At 38.2% G+C, this 21,086-nt stretch overlaps 1 protein-coding gene across 1 annotated transcript in view; it reads left to right on the top strand.

Moving 5' to 3' along the window:
- The first annotated feature begins 20,642 nt into the window (after positions 1 to 20,642).
- TGFBI (transforming growth factor beta induced) overlaps positions 20,643 to 21,086 on the top strand; it is a 110,719-nt gene continuing 110,275 nt past the window's right edge. Inside the window, exon 1 of the mRNA XM_053717197.1 lies at positions 20,643 to 20,820. Within this exon, the coding sequence (XP_053573172.1) occupies positions 20,702 to 20,820 (119 nt within the window). The 5' untranslated portion in view covers positions 20,643 to 20,701. The remainder of the gene's footprint in view (positions 20,821 to 21,086) is intronic.

The raw sequence follows: 21,086 nt of genomic DNA, 5'->3' as shown, positions 1-21,086 counted from the left end.
GACTGTCATATTAATTAATTTATGTTGAGGGTGTAGCTGCCCCCCATCCTTCCTCAAGAATACAATATAGCTCAGGGATAGATCCAGAGGGAGAATCTTAACAGTATTTTTTAGCCAATATTCCACTTTTATCCAGAATTGACCTATTCTGGGACAGCTCCATATCATGTGTACCAGGTCAGCAGCAGGTTTTGAACATTTTGGACATTTATTAAAATCTATATTCCCACATCTGAGACCTTTCTCCGGGGTGAAATATACCCTATATAAGAGTTTGACCTGCGATTCCCTCCAGGTAGAAGAAAGTGTAGTCTGAGCTATTCTTGTAATAGATCCTTGTACCAGGTGTACATCAATATTACTTTCTGGTATTAGGTTGTTCCAATCTGCCGACAGTTTCTCAAGATTTAATATGCCCCTAAGGGAGATAAGAAGGTGGTAACATGGAGAGATAGACATCTGTCCATTTCCCACCATCGCCAACCACCCCTCCAATCTCTCCCAGGACCATGGACTATTCGTTTCCCTCAATAGCTCCACTACAAAGTGTCTGGCCTGCAGGAAGGCAAATAATTCTTTATTAGAGAGATCAAATTCATACTTAAGTGATTCATAAGTTTTTACAGATTGCATTGTAATGTATGTATCAGACATTATTTTGTAGTAGAGTATTTGACAAAATATACTTTATAATAAACATCTCATTGTTATTTAAAGGGACACTGAACCCAATTTTTTTTCTTTCTTGATTCAGATAGAGGAACAATTTTAAGCAACTTTCTAATTTACTCCTATTATTCATTTTTCTTTGTTCCTTTGCTAAAGAAGGCATCTATGCTAAGATGCCAGCCAATTTTTGGTTTAGTACCTGGACAGCACTTGTTGATTGGTGGGTGAATTTTTCCACCAATCAGCAAGAACAACCCAGGTTGTTCACCAAAAATTGCTGTATCTAAACTTACATTCTTGCTTTTCAAATAAAGATACCAAGAGAATGAAGAACATTTGATAATATGAGTAAATTAGAAAGTTGCTTAAAATTGCATGCTTTATCTGAATCACAAAATAAAAAAATTGGGTTCAGTGTCCCTTTAAGAATATGTTTCATTTAACAGCAGATATTTATCTTACCTACTAAATAATTAATTCTCTATGATGGGATTTTGTTCAGATGAATAGATAAATAAATAAATGTGTTTGAATAGTATTTGATTGATATTTATCATTGGTTCAAAAAATGGGAAAAGTTAAAGAATAAATAAAAAAGAAATAAAAAAAATAAGTTAATAGATAATTCTTTGATATATTTAAAAATTGGGTTGCCGAAAAAAAAGATACATTTTTGTAAAAAGATACAATTTTATATATAAATACTTTTTTAAAATTTGTTAAATTTAAAAAGAAATTTTTTTTTTAGTAAAGCGTGAAATTTATAACAGATGAATTTTAATTCTAAAACATTTTTTTTTAAATATAATTGATTTTTAAAATTGTTTTAAAACCAATTATTAAATATAGATCTTAGGTGTTAGATTGAAAAAAAAAAACATGATATGTGTATCTACCTATTTACAGACATACAGTATATGCATATATAAACACTTAAATACATATTTATACATATATATATATATATATATATATATATATATATATATATATTTAATAATGTTTATTAGACAGTGTTATTACAGTGTAACAGTACTGTAGAATGTATTTTTGATGTGTTTTTAATAAAAATTTTAGTTAAGTGTAACAGTTAACCCGAGGTCGCGCTAACCTGATGTGCGTTAAATTAAATTGCGCTAAAGCAAAAGCATTTACTTTCAACTCACAATACATGCGTTACTTCTGATTCATCGCAAAGAGACGCATTATACTATTTATTTTCGAGCAACAGTTAGATCTCCACTCATAATCAAGCCCAGAGTGGGCAGTATGTCCAATCAGAACACATAAAAAAACAGTGTACCCTCCCACAACTGTGCTTTTGGGGAATGACAGGGTGTTGCATTGTAGCATTCCCTTACCCAATAAACTGCAAATAATAATATAATACACCCACAAATTATAATTCAATTAATCCGATCATTTATGTCTTTTTTAAAAGGGTGCTTGCTGACAAAAAATATTAGGATGCTGCACTTGTTGTGGTTCTCATGAAAAGTAATAGAAATCACAATGTCATGCAATCAGAAACTATTGTTTTTGTCGTTGTTTTTTGTGACTGGTTACAAGTATTATTTGCTCCAGGATTGAGAGATGCACATAGTTTATCCCCAGAAATTCTTTAAGCAAAGCCATCAAATGTACATTAAGATGAGAACATTATATAGTATAGCTACAAGTATGGATGCAGTTTAAAACTGACTTATAAGACCAATCAAATTAAGAGTAATAACTTATCCATCTAAAAACCATGCATGTAGAAAGTCATGGATAGGTTCTCTTGAGAATATTAAATCTAACAAATGTTAAAGTCAAAATGGCAGTATGGGTAAAATGTATACTAACAAAACTGTCTTGAAGGGACATAAAACAGTATGATTTTTATTTCAATATTTTATTTTTTCATTTAGATCAAACTCATTTTGTACCATCAATTAAAGAAATGGAGTCTGCCAACCCTGTCATTGACCCCGCCCCTTCTTCCTCACAATCCAAAGAGGATATTTTAGCCTATATAAATTCGGCCATAGCTTCTGCTCTTAAACATAATGTTCCTTCTTCCCCTCCTGAGAAGGTTTTGGAACAACCCCAGTCCCTTAATTGTGAGGAATCCTCATCCTCTGATTGAGACCCGCCAATATCACGCAAGCGTCATTGGAAGCCTCATTCTCGCTCGACCCCACATAAAGGCAAGACTCTGAAATCTAAAGCCCTTCCCCCGGGCATTTCACATAGGGGTGTAAGAACCTCCTGCCCAGAGGCTAACGGGTAAACGAACCCTTTCTCCCCTGGGTGTACAAGAGGGGATTCAGAGCTCAGACTCTGAGAATTTTGATATGGAAGACTATATGGAGTCTTTTCCAGTATTAGATTGGGAAGAGGATCCTCAGCCCGACATAGAGCTTGACCCACATTCAGCTCCTCGGACTGGGGCTTCTCGCTCCCGGTCTTCTCATATTGAACTTGAGGACGAAATGGTTGACCCGGCTGGGAATCCCATATTTAGCCCTAAACACATTAAACATCCCAGGTCATCTGACTGGGCATTAGCTCCTCATCTCTCTCGTTTTTTGCAGAGATCTCTCAGAAAACCTCTCGATCATGAGTATCGTAATAAATTACGTGCGGAACGCCATAGACCTTCCCTCCACGGTAGGGAATCCGTAACTCCTGAGTTTGACGCTAAACTTGCTACCTTTCTAACTAGAAGGGGAAAGGATCCTAGGAAGGGTTTAGACAAGGCTCTCAGAAGTGTTCAGGATAAACTCCTAGACACTTTGGGCCCTTTGGCCCAGATTTTACATCTTTCGGATGAAGCCCTTTTGTCTGGCTCTCCTTTAGATCCTTTCGCCATTCGAGAATGGGCTTTTCGAGCTTTCTGCTTCCTTGGCAATGCCAACATAGCCATTTCTACTGAACGCAGAAGATCTGCCCTTTTGAGAATTAATCCTAGATTGGCCGTTCTCACAGTCGAGGAAGCAGGCTCTTCAACCAAGGGTCTTCTCTTTGGAGAACCCTTTTTGGATATCATGAGGCATTATGTTTCCACCTTTACCTCTATTGATAGGATTCAAGCCTCCCTTAGAAGAGTTTTCAATCCCTCCAATCAGGTTTTTTGCAGGGCCGGCAGATTCAGAGGTCGTCTGCCTGGCCGTCAAAAGTTCATGGTTCAGCAATGCCAAGCAGTCGCTTTCCAACAGTACCCCTCCTATCCTCAGAGAACTCTCTTCCCACCAAGATCTCGAGCTGTCAGGACCAGATCAGCCCTTCCTCGACCCACCTTACCTCCAGGCCCTCCCGCTACCCAGAGTGAGTACTCCTGCTTTGTTCCTGACTTCTTTCCCCATATCTCCCTTTGCAGGCAGACTGTCCCTTTTTTCCCATACATGGGATTTAATTTCTCAGGATCCTTGGATTGCTCAAACAGTGAGAGGCTTCAAGCTGGAATTCATATGCCCTCCCTTCCAGAGTGGTCACCCAAAACCCCTGAATCTTTCAAAATCAAATATAGACCTTATTGGTTCAGAAGTTCGATCTCTCCGTCTCAAAGGCGCAATAGAGGAGGTTTCGAACCTAGAAGAGGGGTTTCTAAGCAACCTCTTTCTAGTAAAAAAAAACACAGGTGGTTTTCGTCCTGTCATCAACCTTCAGGACTTAAATTACTTTGTGGTATACCGCCATTTCAAGATGGAGGGTATCCACATGCTCAGGGACCTACTCCGTCTTGGGGACTGGTTCGTCCGCCTAGACTTGACAGATGCCTACCTTACGGTCCCAGTGTTTCCAGACCATCGGAAATTCCTCAGGTTCCTCCTCTGGGACGACAGGATATGGCAATTTACTTGCCTTCCTTTTGGCCTCAGTTCAGCTCCTTGGTGTTTCACCAAACATCTAAAGCCAGTCATTGCAACCCTCAGAGGCAAAGGTATTTGCCTTATCATTTACCTGGACGACATCCTCCTCATGGCAGAGGATCGTTCTTCCCTCCTTTGTCACTTACACACAACCTCCTCCCTTCTTCAAGGGCTAGGATTTATTATCAATTCGGAGAAGTCGGCTTTAATCCCCTCTTAGAAAGTAGAATTTCTAAGTTTTCTTATAGACTCCACCTCAGGTCTGCTCCTTCTACCTCAGGAGAAGATTGACAAGATCAAATTAGAAATTTGAGAGGTACTGGCATCCCCAATGGTATCTATCTGCCAGCTTTCCAGAATCATCGGGCTCCTCACCTCCTCCATTCAGGCAATTTTTCCTGCCTCTCTGCATTACCGAGCAATGCAGAGGCTGAAGATTCAATCTTTCACGGAATGCCATTCATATCATCAGATGATTTGTTTGAACGAGGAGGTCCGTGCAGAGATGTCCTTGTGGCTCCTTCACATGGAATCCTGGAATGGCAAGGCTATCTTTGGATCCTCAGATGCCAGTCTTCTGGGTTGGGGGGCATCTTTTGAGACCTCTGCGACGGGGGGATCTTGGTCCCTTCTGGAACAGTCATTACACATTAATTGTCTAGAGCTTTTGGCGGGCTCTCTTGCCATTCGCTCTTTCTCCAAACAATTTACGAATTGCTGCATCCTCCTCCGTATGGACAACATATCTGCAGTCCAATACATCAATCGCTTAGGAGGTACGAAATCCAAGATGCTATCAGATCTTGCCTCAGAATTGTTCAGGTTCTGTGCCTCCGCAACATTTCCCTCCGAACTCAGTATATTCCTGGAGTTTCCAATACTGTCGTGGACTGGTTTTCTCATTTTTGGAGAGACTCCAGCGATTGGCGGCTTCTTCGCCCCGTTTTTCTGAAAATTCAGAGAATATTTGGTCCCTTTTCTATGGACCTTTTTACTTCCAGGATCAATCATTAGTTGCCTCGTTATTTTAGCTGGCTTCCAGATCCGGGGAGCGAGGCCTCGGATGCTTTTCTGCAGAGCTGGTCTCAATCCTGAGCTTATGCTTTCCCTCACTTCTCGCTCATCATGAGAACCCTCTGGACGGTCAGGAGATTCAAATGTTCCCTGACAATAATTACCCCCTTTTGGCCAATGCAGCCCTGGTTCACACTTCTTCTGGAGATGGCTGTTTCTCCGCCTCTTCTTCTGCCCAATCAGCTCGACATTCTTTCAGACCCACAAGGAGCACCTCATCCCCTGATTCTCCAGGATCGCCTTTCCCTGCTAGCTTGGCAGATTTCAGGGGATCCTGGTCTTCTGAAGGCCTTTCAAGAGACGCTCAACTTCTCCTTCGAGAATCTTGGGCCCCTGGCACCAGGAAATGTTATGCTTCAGCCTGGGCGTCATGGGTAAGTTGTTGTTCTCGCAGGCAGGTTGATCCCTTTTCAGCTCCTGTAGTTTTTATTGTAAATTTTCTTTCTGAACTTTTTTTCCAAGGGAAAGCTTACCGTTCCATTAATGTCGTCCGCTCTGCAATTTTAGCGGGTCATTTTCCGGTTGATGGTAATCCGGTTGGAAGACATCCCCTAGTTTGCTGGATTTTAAAAGCCATTCGATTGAAGGTTCCCCCTCCTACTCGATACTCTCACCTTTGGGATGTTTCCATCATGCTGTCCTTTCTTAGGAATTGGCCTCCCAATGCAGAACTTTCCCTTAAACAGTTGTCGGACAAATTGGCTATGTTACTCTGCTTGGTTTCCTTCCGCAGGATTTCAGATTTCCGTGCCCTGGACATAGAAGGCATTTCCTTTTCCCCTGAGGGCGTTACCTTTTCCATCTCTAAACGCACAAAATCCATGTCATCTTCCATCTTCTATCCATATTTCCCTGAGGATCCTCAACTCTGTGTGGCTCTCTGTTTGAAATCTTATCTTTCTAGGACGATTTCTTCCCACCCTTCTTCTGGGGGTCAATTACTAATCTCCTTTGTTCCCCCCTTTCGCCCCATCTCTTCCCCCGCTTTAGCCAGATGGGTGCTTTGGCTCATGTCCTCCGCAGGCATTGATCTTTCGTTTGGAGCTCATTCCGTTCGGGGTGCAGCTGCATCCAAAGCTCTTTTAGCGGGCAGTAATCTTCAAGATATCCTTAAAGCTGCAGATTGGTCTTCTTCAACCACCTTTTCTCGTTTCTATTTTAAACCCATTCTTCACGCTTCTGAGTCATTACTTTTATTGCGTTAAAATTGCAAAAATATGAAGCCTCCTGTCTTGACATAAAATTCAGATTATTATAACCTTGGTGAATAAATAATCTTGATTTTATTAAAGACAGGAGGCGAATATTTTCCCACCCTTTTTCTTCTTGCCTCTCCCGGTGTAGGATTATAAAAAAAAAAAAGTTTTTGAATAAAGATATTGAAATGTTATTTATGTTCATGGTTATGTTTATTCTATAGTTCTGTACCTAAGAGAACAATTATTATTGTCATTTTTTATTTCTTTTTACAGTTTAATTCTGTGGACTGGATTTTTTCTTGCATCTTTCAAGGCTCGGCTAGGATCTTCCACAAAGCTTCAAATTCCTTTCTTCACAGGATGTTATTGATGTTCGTTCTTCAGTAGTCTTTCAAGAGATTCACCAAAGAAAAGAGGAAGGACTTAGATTGTTCTGGACTCTTTATTGCTATGCTGTATCCTGATTGGTTATACACTGTTGCTATGTTATTATTTTCTTCCTTTCAGTTTTTCTTTGCTGCTGTTTTGGTTTCAGTAAAGAATTATGCAAAAATGTTCACCTCCTGTCTTTAATAAAATCAAGATTATTTAGTCACCAAGGTTATAATGATCTGAATTATCCTCAAGTGCACACTCTTGTCACATGACACCCTATTGAGTAGGACACTGATAAGGGGGTAGAACAGGCTACATGTTGCACATTTTGGATTTTTTTTTTAAATACTTAAAACTTTTTTTACACTTTTTTTACACACTGTTTTACCTTGGTTGACCCTTCTATAATATGCACATACTTCTACTGAGCATGTGCATGAATTCACAGTATATTTGCCTAAGAATTTTGGGATTGGCTGTTGGCTGCTGCATGATGCAGGGGATGGAAATAGCGCACCACTTGTAAACTAGACCTGAGTGTGACAACCCAGCAGCCAGGTTTCCCCTCCACATTGCAGATATGCAGCATCAGGTGGGTAGTCTAGCTGATAGGAGAGTTTATTAGTAGTGTTAAGTGAATGAGGGTTCAGGCAAAGGCAAGGTCAGATACTTAATAACAGGCAAGCAAGGTACAGAATCAGCAATCACTAAGCGCAGTAAGGTCAGGCAATACGAATAGATAGTGAAGCACAAAATCACACATTCATTAAACTTTACAATGACGCTTCTTGTTTAAAATACTTACCTTTGCTTTATGGAAAACAGACCAGTGATCCTCCACCTGCATATTCTGCAGTATTTAGCATATTGATGACAAATATGGCTTTCTCCAATCGTTGCGTACCTCATGAGCTGGACGCCAAAGGGGGCACACAACAATTGGAGGTAGCCAAATTTGTCATTGATATGCTAACTACAGCAGGAGATGCCATCCGAGGATCGGTCTGTTTTCCATAAAGCAAAGGTAATTTTTTTAAAAAGAAACTTAATTGTAAAGTTTAATGAATTAAAGTGCCCCTGTTTTTAAGATTATTTTTATATACTGGGCACCTCTTCACTAAACTTTACAATCACTTTAATCCCTCAAATCCAATCACTCTCTTAATCCTGCTGCAACAACCTACACAATATTTCCAAAATGTATCAATTTCTGAGTATTTGTTAGTAAAAACTTACATTGTTTTGCAGTCCAGAGGCATACCCCTTGAAAAGCTTCTTGAGTATGTTTAAGTTTTCTCCTTTGTTGTGGTCACTGAAGGACAGATAAAAATGAGCTTATTTAATGAAAAAGCAGTCATTGTACTGCTTTTATAGTGGTAAAATGCATAATAAAACATTTTATGCTGATTTAAATTTTGAGCGTTGATTCCCCATATACTATTTAATTTGATTAATTATTAAAAAATAAAATATTATTGCAGAATATTTATATATACACACACACACACACACATATATATATATATATATATACAGTATATATATATATATATATATATATATATATATATATATATATATATATACAGTATATATATATATATATATATATATATATATATATATACACACATACATACATACAAACACATATATAGTAAAATTCTGTTAACCTGAGGATCTTGCAAAATGTTTCTGCCTGAATCAGTGGTTAGAGCAGATCATAAAAAAATATATATTTAGACCCGGATTGGTCATAATCAAAGGAAATAATGTACTCACCAGGATTTTAAGTTATGTTTTTGCAAAATGTGCAGAGATTTTCAAATCATCGATAGAGTGACAGGTTTAAATTATTTTAAAATGTTTATTTTGTATGCAGGTCTTAGATCTCTCTAAGAAAACCAGTATGGATCCTAAACAAATCTTAACAAACTAGTCAAGCGATGTCTTATAAAGATCCACACACGATCTCTCTAATAAACCGTAAGTCAGCATTAACGGTTATTTCAAATATAATTATATCAAATTTCAGCTATAGATGCTGTTTACATCAATGAAATCGAATCCAGTTTGCAATTGATCAAGTTGTTTATAGTGTATATTTTTAACACGTTGGTAAATAAGTTGTTTTAATTGGAAGGATATATGGATGTTATAGTAGATGTACCTTTTCCTTATATGCAAATACATGTTTTATGAATCGTTCTATGTTTTAATAATCTGCTTCAATTGTGATGGGTTACATTGCAAGAGGGCAGTTTTAAGTTTATGTACTGTGCCAATTCTATTGTATGTTTGATATATTTTTTTATTAGGATGATTATTTGTTTGCTTAATACCACCTGACCTATATGTGTTTACAATTTTTACCAAACCAACCACATAAATGTGATCACAGACAGGTGTTGTATGTTAATTGATCATCCAATTATAAGGGTTTTCTGGTTTTTAGATCTCTGTTAAATAGCAAGTGTATCATAATGTTTGTTATAGCCTGATGAAACAGCCCTGAGTAGGATGAGAAACGCGTCGCTGTGTGAATAAAGATATTTTATATTTTTATACACTTGCTATTGTGTGGTTTATCACCTCCTGGGAAAATTACATTTCTGTTCCTGGTTCCTGCTGAGGACTGTCTTTTGCACTAGTCTACTGGGCGACGTTTTGGTTCCAGTTTGCTGATATTGCACCTACAGGTGCCTGCTATCTTGTAAGTACAAGCACTTGGTTATATTCTATCCTTGTCCAGATGATATTGGGCCATGTTGGTTTGCCTTCTTTGCCCCTATAGGCACATGAACATTGGTATTTCAGAGGATTTCTGACTGACTCTGCGCTAAGGATACCAGTGTGCTGGACCACTGTGAAGTTTCAGCCCGCTCCACTAGCACCAGCTGGGTGCTTTATGTTTGTGAGTACTCACATTCCCCTGTGTTGTTGTTTTTACCTGTATTGGCGATATTAGGCCATGGTGGCGCCTCTGTTTTTTACCCTTTTCTAGATTCTAAACACCAGGATAGCCATCCTTTGACATTGTGCTGCCTCAATGTCCGGATTTTCTTGTCATCTTGGTGTTATGGACTTTTATATTATCTGATTTCATTTCACTTTATATACTGTCTTAATTTTTAATTCTCATCCTTTTATTATTTTATTTTTTGAATATTGTTATTATTATTTTATATGGTGCTTAGCATAGAATACTGTGCTGCTACTCACTATTGAGATTCCTTAAAGCCCTTGCATAGATTTTCAATTGTATTTGTTATTGAGGAAGCGCCCCCTAAGGGTGTGGTGTGTTCTGAGCACACATCACTCTCTATATACATATTATATTTTTTATGCAGGTCTTTTGCAATTAAATATATATAATTATAATGGAAGGGGAATAAAACATTTCAGATTAGGAGAAAATAGTGGTAAATAATAAAAGCAAATAGTCCAGATTCACTGATGCAAAAATTCAAACATATCAAATTAGAAATATTTTAATCCAAGGATATCAGGGACTGGTGGAGCAAGGTGGAGAAAACAGCATAAGGATAATAAATGATTCACTGAGTCACCCTCCAGGTTTTGTAGCCCCGGGGACCGCGGTATATAACCGCTCCTACCCCTTAGACTTAACATCCACGTAATGAGGATACACACCCGTCTGATGGAGCAGCGGAACAGGAGACCAGTGGGGGACCGCAGTACGTTACTGCTTCTACCCCTTTCGCTGGTCGATTAACAGCTGCCAGTAGCACACCTCACGGATTCCTCACCTCCAGGCGCTCGCCATTCACTGGGGATGTAGTCAGAGTGCGTCCACCACTTCCGGGTTGCATCATAGGCCTGTCATCTCAAGCAAACCAATGCTTGAATAGGTACAGTCGATGCTGAATTCACTCCCACCACTCCACTCAATCTACTACGGAGGTTCCAGCAATCCTAGGAAAGGAGGCTTGTAGTCTTCAGAGGTGAAGCTACTGCTTTCATCTACCGGTGCTCCTGACTCTTCATTTGTGCAGCTCCCTTACTCCCCAAATAAATATAAAGAAAAAAAGTTCCAGGCATGAAGCCGTAAAATGAAACAAAGTCTTTATTATTTCAATTAAAAAGAGGTCACAGAGACATCACATCCAGATATCAGCAGAAGAAATGCGGTCTTCAGATTGCTGTAATCATAGACCATAATACACAACAGGTGCAATGCACTATTTAAAAGGTTATCCTTATGCTGTTTTCTCCACCTTGCTCCACCAGTCCCTGATATCCTTGGATTATAGTATTGCTCATTTGATATGTTTGAATTTTTGCAATAGTGAATCTGGACTATTTGCTTTTATTATTTATTTCTTCCTCCCATCATGTTTCACTCAGTGCACTAATTGCATTATTTGGCTTGACAATTTTTTTTATATTTATATTGTTTTTGGAATTACAAACATGGAGACATCCTCAGAACAACGACAATTTTTTTCACTCTCTGCAGTAGATGATATGGACTTGGCCAGTCTTGAGCTAGAGGAATTATTTCCTCTGGACACTGCAAATACCAAATTAACGGCTAGATTTAGAGTTTGGCGTTAGCCGTCAAAAGCAGCATTAAGGGGTCCTAACGCTGCTTTTTACCACCCGCTGGTATTTAGAGTCAGGCAGGAAAGGGTCTAACGCTCACTTCCTTACCGTGACTCCAGGCTACCGCAGATCCCCTTACATCAATTGTGTATCCTATCTTTTCTATGGAATCTGCCTAACGCTGGTATTTGGAGTCTTGGACCAAGTGAGCGGTAGACCCTCTACCGACAAGACTCCTACCGACAAAAAAAGTCAGTAGTTAAGAGCTTAATGGGCTAACGTGGGAATATAAAGCTCTTAACTACTGTTCTACAAAGTACACTAACACCCATAAACTACCTATGTACCCCTAAACCGAGGCCCCCCCACATCGCCGCCACTATAATAAAAAATTTTAACCCCTAATCTGCCGACCGGACACCGCCGCCACCTACATTATACCTATGAACCCCTAATCTGCTGCCCCTTACATCGCCGACACCCTATTTATTACCCCTAATTTGCCCCCCCAACGTCGCCGCTACCTACACTTATTAACCCCTAATCTGCTGACCGGACCTTGCCGCCACTATAATAAATGTATTAACCCCTAAAACGCTGCACTCCCACCTCGCAAACACTAGAATAAATTTTATTAACCCCTAATCTGCCCTCCCTAACATCTCCGCCACCTACCTACAATTATTAACCCCTAATCTCCTGCCCGCAACGTCGCCACTACTATAATAAAGTTATTAACCCCTAAACCTAACTCTAACCCTAACCCTAACACCCCCCTAAGTTAAATATAATTTTAATTAAACAAAATAATATTCCTAAAATTAAATAAATTATTCCTATTTAAAATTCAATACTAACCTAGAAAATAAACCCTAATATAGCTACAATATAACTAATAATTACATTGTAGCTATTTTAGGATTTATATTTATTTTACAGGCAACTTTGTATTTATTTTAGCTAGGTACAATAGCTATTAAATAGTTAATAACTATTAAATAGCTACCTAGTTAAAATAAGTACAAAATTACCTGTAAAATAAATCCTAACCTAAGGATAACTACAATTAGCTAAACTAAAATACAATAAAATAAACTATTCTATAATACAAAAAAAAAATTACAAAAAATAAAAAAAATTACAAGAAGTTTAAACTAATTACACCTAATCTAAGCCCCCTAATAAAATAAAAAATCCCCCCAAAATAAAAAAATGCCCTACCCTATTCTAAGCTACAAAAGTAATCAGCTCTTTTACCAGCCCTTAAAAGGGCTTTTTGCGGGGCATTGCCCCAAAGTAATCAGCTCTTTTACCTGAAAATAAAAATACAATACCCCCCCAACATTTACAACCCACCACCCACATACCCCTACTCTAACCCAGCCAAACCCCCCTTAAAAAACCTATCGCTAACCCCCTGAAGATCATCCTACCTTGAGTCGTCTTCACCCAGCCGAGCCGAATTCTTCATCCAAGGTGCGCAGAGGAAGTCTGGTAGAAGTCTTCATCCAGGCGGCGTCTTCAATCTTCATCCATCCGGAGCGGAGCCATCTTCAAAGGAGCCGACGCGGAACCATCCTCTTCAACCGACGACTTCCCGACGAATGAAGGTTCCTTTAAGGGACGTCATCCAAGATGGTGCCCTTTCAATTCCGATTGGCTGATAGGATTCTATCAGCCAATCGGAATTAAGGTAGAAAAAATCTGATTGGCTGATGCAATCAGCCAATCAGATTGAAGTTCAATCCGATTGGCTGATCCAATCAGCCAATCATATTGAGCTCGCATTCTATTGGCTGTTCCGATCATAGGTTTTTTAAGGGGGGTTTGGGTGGGTTAGAGTAGGGGTATGTGGGTGGTGGGTTGTAATGTTGGGGGGTATTGTATTTTTATTTTCAGGTAAAAGAGCTGATTACTTTGGGGCAATGCCCCGCAAAAAGCCCTTTTAAGGGCTGGTAAAAGAGCTGATTACTTTTGTAGTTTAGAATAGGGTAGGTCATTTTTTATTTTGGGGGGATTTTTTATTTTATTAGGGGGCTTAGATTACTTGTAATTAGTTTAAACTTCTAATTTTTTTTTTTTTTTTTGGGTGGGTTAGAGTAGGGGTATGTGGGTGGTGGGTTGTAATGTTGGGGGGTATTGTATTTTTATTTTCAGGTAAAAGAGCTGATTACTTTGGGGCAATGCCCCGCAAAAAGCCCTTTTAAGGGCTGGTAAAAGAGCTGATTACTTTTGTAGTTTAGAATAGGGTAGGTCATTTTTTTATTTTGGGGGGATTTTTTATTTTATTAGGGGGCTTAGATAACTTGTAATTAGTTTAAACTTCTAATTTTTTTTTATTTTTTGTAATTTAGTGTTTGTTTTTTTGTATTATAGAATAGTTTATTTTATTGTATTTTAGTTTAGCTAATTGTAGTTAATTTATTTAATTAATTTAATGATAGTGTAGTGTTATTAACTATTTAATAGCTATTGTATCTAGTTAAAATAAATACAAAGTTGCCTGTAAAATAAATATAAATCCTAAAATAGCTACAATGTAATTATTAGTTATATTGTAGCTATATTAGGGTTTATTTTTATTTATTTTTTTAAAGGAGCTTTATTGAAAAAGTAAACAAACATTGTACATGAAAGTCAATGGTATGACATGAAAGAATATACAGCATTTGACAAAGCTTCGACAATCATTTTGCTCCATTTTTACAATTTTTAGAAATTTTCTGTAACACAAAATATATCTTTTGTAGATAGGCCCAGAAATTGGGCAAAACAAACACATAAAAACCTAACAGGGCCAGGTGGAGTATAAAAATGATATCGACTTATTTCAGTATGTCGTTACTACTAAGATGGCCGGTCCTTGCGTACCTCTCAACTTTGTGTGAATAAGGGAATAGTCAGGAAGTGGAAAGGGAGATATGTAGTGCTGAAATAGAGAGAGGGAGGAAGTGGGGGGTGGGGGTGGCAGAGAAAGAAGAGTGAAAGAGAGGGGGGTAAAGAAAAAAAAAAAAAGGGAGTAGCTGTATGGAGGTATAAAAGATTCTTATGATCTGTCAGAATGAAAAAAGGTTGACTGGTACCCTCTAACCAATGCCTCCATTCATCCAAAGCTAATTTTCTAGCCAAAAGCTCCTTATTGCCCACATCATAATTTAACTCGGCAGGATTTAATTTTTTCGAAAAGAACACCACAGGATGTATCTTGCTGGTAGTTGGATCACGTTGGGAGAGAACAGCTCCAGCTGCTATAGAAGAAGTGTCAACCTCCAAAATAAACCGGAGATCAGGAATTGGATGACTGAGAAGAGATGCAGAAGAAAATGCTGATTTTAGCATTTCAAAAGCCTGTACTGCCGAAGTGGACTAGTTCTTACAATTTTGCCCTTTCTTAGTAAGAGAAGTGAGGGGAGACGTGATTTCAGCAAAGTTCTTAATAAACTTTCTATAGTAGTTGGCAAAGCCAAGAAACCTCTGCAGGGATTTGAGAGTAGTTGGTCTGGACCAGTCCTTGATAGCCGAAAGTTTAGCAGGATCCATCTCAAAACCTGATTCTGAAATGATATAACCCAAAAAGGGAATGGAACTCTGATGAAAAGAGCATTTCTCCAATTTAGCGAACAGGGAATTGTCTCGTAACCTCTGAAGTACCAGTCTTACATGATGTACATGTTCCTGTAATGTTTTGGAATAGATCAGAATGTCATTGAGATAAATGATAACAAATTGATTTAGATAATCTCTGAAGATTTCGTTAACAAAGTGCTGAAATACTGCTGGTGCATTGCACAATCTGAATGGCATTACTAGATACTCGTAGTGACCAAATCTAGTGTTAAATGCCGTCTTCCATTCGTCTCCTTTACGGATTCTGTCCAAATTGTAGGCCCCACGGAGATCTAACTTGGAAAAAAATAGAAGCACCTTGAAGACGATCAAATAACTCAGGAATGAGCGGCAGAGGATAGCTGTTTTTGACAGTAATCTGATTCAAGGCACGATAATTGATACAGGGACGGAGACCTCCATCTTTTTTCCCAATGAAGAAAAAAACCCGCACCCACAGTTGATGAGGAAGGATGAATAAATCCTCTGGCTAAGTTATCCTTTATGTATTCCTCAAGAGAGACATTTTCTTGACGAGAGAGGGGATAGGTCCTTCCCTTAGGTAGAGGAGCCCCTGAAAACAATTCGATAGGACAGTCAAATATCCAGTGCGGTAACGTCTCAGCCTCCTTTTTAGAAAACACATCACTAAAGGCATGATAGTAATTAGGCAATAAATCAGGAACTTCCACCATAGCTACGACAGGACCAGATGGTTTTGAGGGATTTTGCAGGCAATGTTTGAAACAGGTAGTTCCCCAGGAAATAAGTTCTCATTTAGACCATGAGAAGACTGGATCATGAAGCTGCAACCAAGGTAACTCCAGAATCAACGGTATGTGGGGTGAAGTGATGACATCAAAATGAATAATTTCAGAATGGAGTATGCCCACAGACAAAAGAAGAGGAATGGTAGAATTTTGTATGATACCAGAACCTAAAGGATGTCCACTAACAGTGGTTACCTTAATTAACTGTTTCTTGGCTTGAAGACGAATCCTGAGAGAGTCAGCATAGTTTGAATCAATGAAAACTCCAGTAGCTCCAGAGTCAATGAGGGCTTGAGCTCGAAACTTGGTCTTTCCAAAAGAAATAGTTACAGGAACAAAAAGTTTAGAATTGAGGGAAGACATGGGATTCTGGCTTAACTCTGTCCCTCTATCAAAAGTTAAGCCTTGGCTTTTACTGGCCGGATAGGACATTCCTTCAGTAAATGTCCTTTGGTACCACAATACAGACATAATCCAAGAGTACACCTTCTATGGCATTAAGCTTCTGACAATTTAATAGCTCCTACTTCCATGGGTTCCACAGACTCAGGAGATTGGAAATTATTATTAGACAGACTTGAGGTTTGAATAAGAGGACGAAATGACGATTTAACAAAGGATCTCCAATTCCTATCTCTCTCCGGAAGACGTTCAGAATGCCGGGCGTCAAGAGTAATACACAAATTGATAAGACCCTCCAATGAATCGGGGAGTTCCCGAAATACAAGTTCATCCTTAAAACGTTCGCAAAGTCCCTTGCGAAAGGCTGCCCGTAAGGCTCCATGGTTCCAATCAGTTTCTGCGGCTAAAGTCCTTAATTCAATAACATATTGAGCTACCGAAAGGGATCCCTGTCTCAGATCCAACAATCCTGCCTCAGCAGCTGCAGACCTCCCAGGCTTGTCAAAAACAGAAGAAAAAATGGACACAAATAATTCCACATCCTGTATTAAAGGATCATTCTTCTCTAAAAGAGGAGACACCCAGGCTAGAGCCTTACCCTTCATGAGGGAAATAATAAAGGTGATTTTGGAAGTAGAATTGGAAAAAACTTGAGGATTGTTTCTGAAGTGTAAACAACATTGATTAAGGAATCCACAGCATTCTTCAGGATTACCATCATATTTATCTGGAAGTGGGATTCGTGGTATATACTGTTCAACACGTTGAGGTTGGTTAAAGACAGAATTGTAGCTAGAAGCAGCTGCAGCAGGAGTCACAGTAGCTTGAGAAGGAGCGGAGAGGTTATGTAGCAGAGCAGTAATCTGGTCAAGCTTGGAATCCAAAAATTGCAAATGAGCAGAATGATTTCCTAGAAGTTGCCCTTGTAGAGCCACAGCCCTGGATAACTCATCAGGGTCCATATTATGGCCCGTTTGAACTGTCAGGTTAGGAAATGTCCAGAAGAAAACCCAAATGCTAGGGCGAACTTAAACAACACCCTTGCACTCTGAGTTTAATCCAGGACGTGACCCCATGACAACCTCTAAAAAACAATGTACTCACAATATGGAGCAGAGTTAGCCTGAGTCCAAAGTAATTCAAGATATCAGCCAAATAGACTTCTGAGTAAGGAACTGGTGTCAGTCTTACACAGAATCAGGAGAGCAGGGATAGTCCACTTATACTCAGACAGAGGAAGGGTAAAACAAGAAACAGTTAATAATGCAGGAGGAGGTAACTTGTTATCAGGCAGTTTGAGGGTTAACACTGTGTAGTCAGTCCTTGCAGAGTTAGACAACAGGATATCAGGTAGACTGAGCTTTAATACAGATTAGTCATGCAGTTTGAGAGTTTACACTGAATAAACAGTATTTGCAGAGTTTGGAAACAGGTAAACATGCAGTTTGAGAGTTTAACAGAATAAACAGTTCTTGCAATGTTTGGCAACAGGATATCAAGCAGATTGATGGTTTACACTGAATAAACAGTATTTGCAGAGTTTGGCAATAGGTAAACATGCAGTTTGAGAGTTTCACAGAATAAACAGTTCTTACAAGGTTTGGCAACAAGATATCAAGCAGCTTGAAGGTTTACACTGAATAAACAGTGTTTGCAGAGTTTGGCAACAGGTAAACATGCAGATTGAGAGTTTCAAAGAATAAACAGCAATTGCAATGTTTGGCAACAGGTTATCAGGAAGTTTGAGGGTTAACCCAGCGTAGACAGTCTTTGCAGAGTTTGGCAACAGAAAAACAGCAGTTAGAGAGTTTCCACAGCGAAGTCCTCATAGGAGCCACAAAGAGTAACAAATGGGCACTGAAGAGACAGGAAGCCCGGAATAAAAAGCCTGGTAGTGACATCATCAGGAAGGGGCGGCTCAGACTACCTGCCAATCAAGCACACAGAGAGGACCACCGGAGCTTCCCAGTGGCCGAGCGTGACAGTTATATATTGGTATTATATTAAGTGTATTTCTTCTATCATCATATCTTTTTTATTAGACTTATTTAATGTATATATTTTTGTACTAGCCAATTAGCATACGAATCATCACATCATTTATAATGTTAATATTGTGTGTATAACTAGCCATATAAATAACATATTGATGTGTGTTTTATAGATTTTGCAATTCATTTATTGCTTTTCACTACATTTGGTATTAACTGATATAAATTGTTTTTAACACTGTTTAGTCATACTGAATGGGTTAAAGTTGTTCTATCCACTTGTATCAGGAGGGGGGAGTGTTCATCTTTGAACCAATAGCATTTGTATTAACCTTTTAAATAGTGTATTGCACCTGTTGTGTATTATAGTCTATGATTATGGCGATCTGAAGCCGAAATGCGTAAGACCACATTTTTTTCTGTTGATATGTGGATGTGATGTCTCTATGACCTCTTTTTGATTTAAATAATAAAGACTTTGTTTTATTTTACGGCTTCATGCCTGGAACCTTTTTTATGAGAAAATAGTGGTAGCACAATCAGGCTGAAACCTGTGAGATATGAGTCATATGTGAAAAAAGCCTGGTAGTGACATCATCAGGAAGGGGCGGCTCAGACTACCTGCCAATCAAGCACACAGAGAGGACCGCCGGAGCTTCCCAGCGGCCGAGCGTGACAGTTATATATTGGTATTATATTAAGTGTATTTCTTCTATCATCATATCTTTTTTATTAGACTTATTTAATGTATATATTTTTGTACTAGCCAATTAGCATACGAATCATCACGTGGATGTGATGTCTCTATGACCTCTTTTTGATTGAAATAATAAAGACTTTGTTTTATTTTACGGCTTCATGCCTGGAACCTTTTTTATGAGAAAATAGTGGTAGCACAATCAGGCTGAAACCTGTGAGATATGAGTCATATGTGAAATGAGCTGTACAAAGTATTTAATTACTAAAAGAAGCAACAAAGAAAGAGGGCTTGAAAAAAAATGCTGTAGTCACTCTCGTATAGGTTCCTGCTTGTTTCTGAATATCATCACAGTGTTTTGTAGCTATTAGCAACAATAAGGGAAATTTTGCAAGATATAAACCCCATGTATTACAAAACAGTTGAAATGAAAAGGTTGTAATAAAGGAACCATAGTTTTAAAAAGTGATAGCAGTTTCCTCTTTTCATAATAAATGAACTATTGTGGAGTAAATAAATGCTAAAAATACTTTACTGAGAGAATAAGAGTAGATGCAAAGAATAATACCTTGTTGATGAGAACCATATGTGCAGATTGAATAACTGAATACAAGCTCACATAAATTTACAGAGAGCAAACTTCAGCTAGGGAACTGATGAAAAATAGCTGCTCTGTAATCACTGCAGGAAAGAGTGAAGAAATAGGCTTAAGTATACACTGTCTTTCTTTATACCCTGCTTTATAATTAAAAATGATTATTCTTTCTAATTTTGGGCAGCTTTGTGTAAAAAATTGAATTTGGACCTAAATGCCATATAGATCATACAGATGATCAATAAAATGCATGCATCTAAAGCCTAGAAAAACTGCAATTAATATGATTAAATAATGTATTTGTGCATTATCACTTTGCAGGGGACTTTTAGAAATATTTTGTACAAAGGGTGTTTGTCAGCAGTAACTGTAATTAGCGCTGTGTTTAAAACACAAACAAAACTATAAATATTTATGGCTTTTTTTTTTAGAGGAACACAAAATGTGCATACCAATAAAGTTTAGCAAGTGTGAATAATGCTTTATTTACACTAAGTAAAAGAACAAAAGAATGCTTATCAAACCTAGTTAAAGAAAAGTTCTTTTTTTCAACTGCTATACTAAATATTGACTTAGGTGAGAAAGAAACTATCTGTTAGTAAAGTTGTCTAACAATAAGCAACAGAGAGTGTTTGCTTCTTGAATGAAGGGGAATGACAGGGAGCACAAGATTGCCCTAATAACTATAGCTCTGATTTCATAAAACTCAGACATACAGCTAAGAGGTTACATATTCCCCAAAGAGACAGCCAGGAAAGTTAGTTTCAGATTGCACCAGTAGCTAGCTTTCTCCTCCCCCTCCTTCTTTTTGGTCTATTTAACACAGTACCGTTTATATTTCCTGGCTTTTACTTTGGGAGCTTTGAGAGCTCAGAGACTGCACATACTCCACAGATCCAAAACATGAATCATATTGTCCTATTTGGTTTTACAGTTACGTTGCTAGTAACATTTGTAACCTCAGCAAGGTATCCTTACCAGCAAGTCTTGCAGCACAGCCGCATCAGAGGCAGACAACATGGGTAAGGAATGGTTTGTTTTGTGCCTAGCAAGTAAATTAATTTAGATTTGTCTTAAAAATAATATCCATTAGGTTGCAACTTGTAACTATAAACCTTTATTGTGTATACAGTCACATCTATTATGAGCTATAGTTTCTTAGGAATTGTTTAATATTTGCTTCAGTATTATTAATAAGCATTAAAAAGTCTAAATACTGTTTAGTATTCTGAATTTGCGGCAATAAATTAGTGATTTGTATAAAATGTTTTACATTAATATTTATATG

Source organism: Bombina bombina, chromosome 6 (assembly GCF_027579735.1).
Source record: "Bombina bombina isolate aBomBom1 chromosome 6, aBomBom1.pri, whole genome shotgun sequence".
Lineage (NCBI taxonomy): Eukaryota > Metazoa > Chordata > Amphibia > Anura > Bombinatoridae > Bombina > Bombina bombina.
This window is presented reverse-complemented; position numbering and strand designations above follow the sequence as displayed.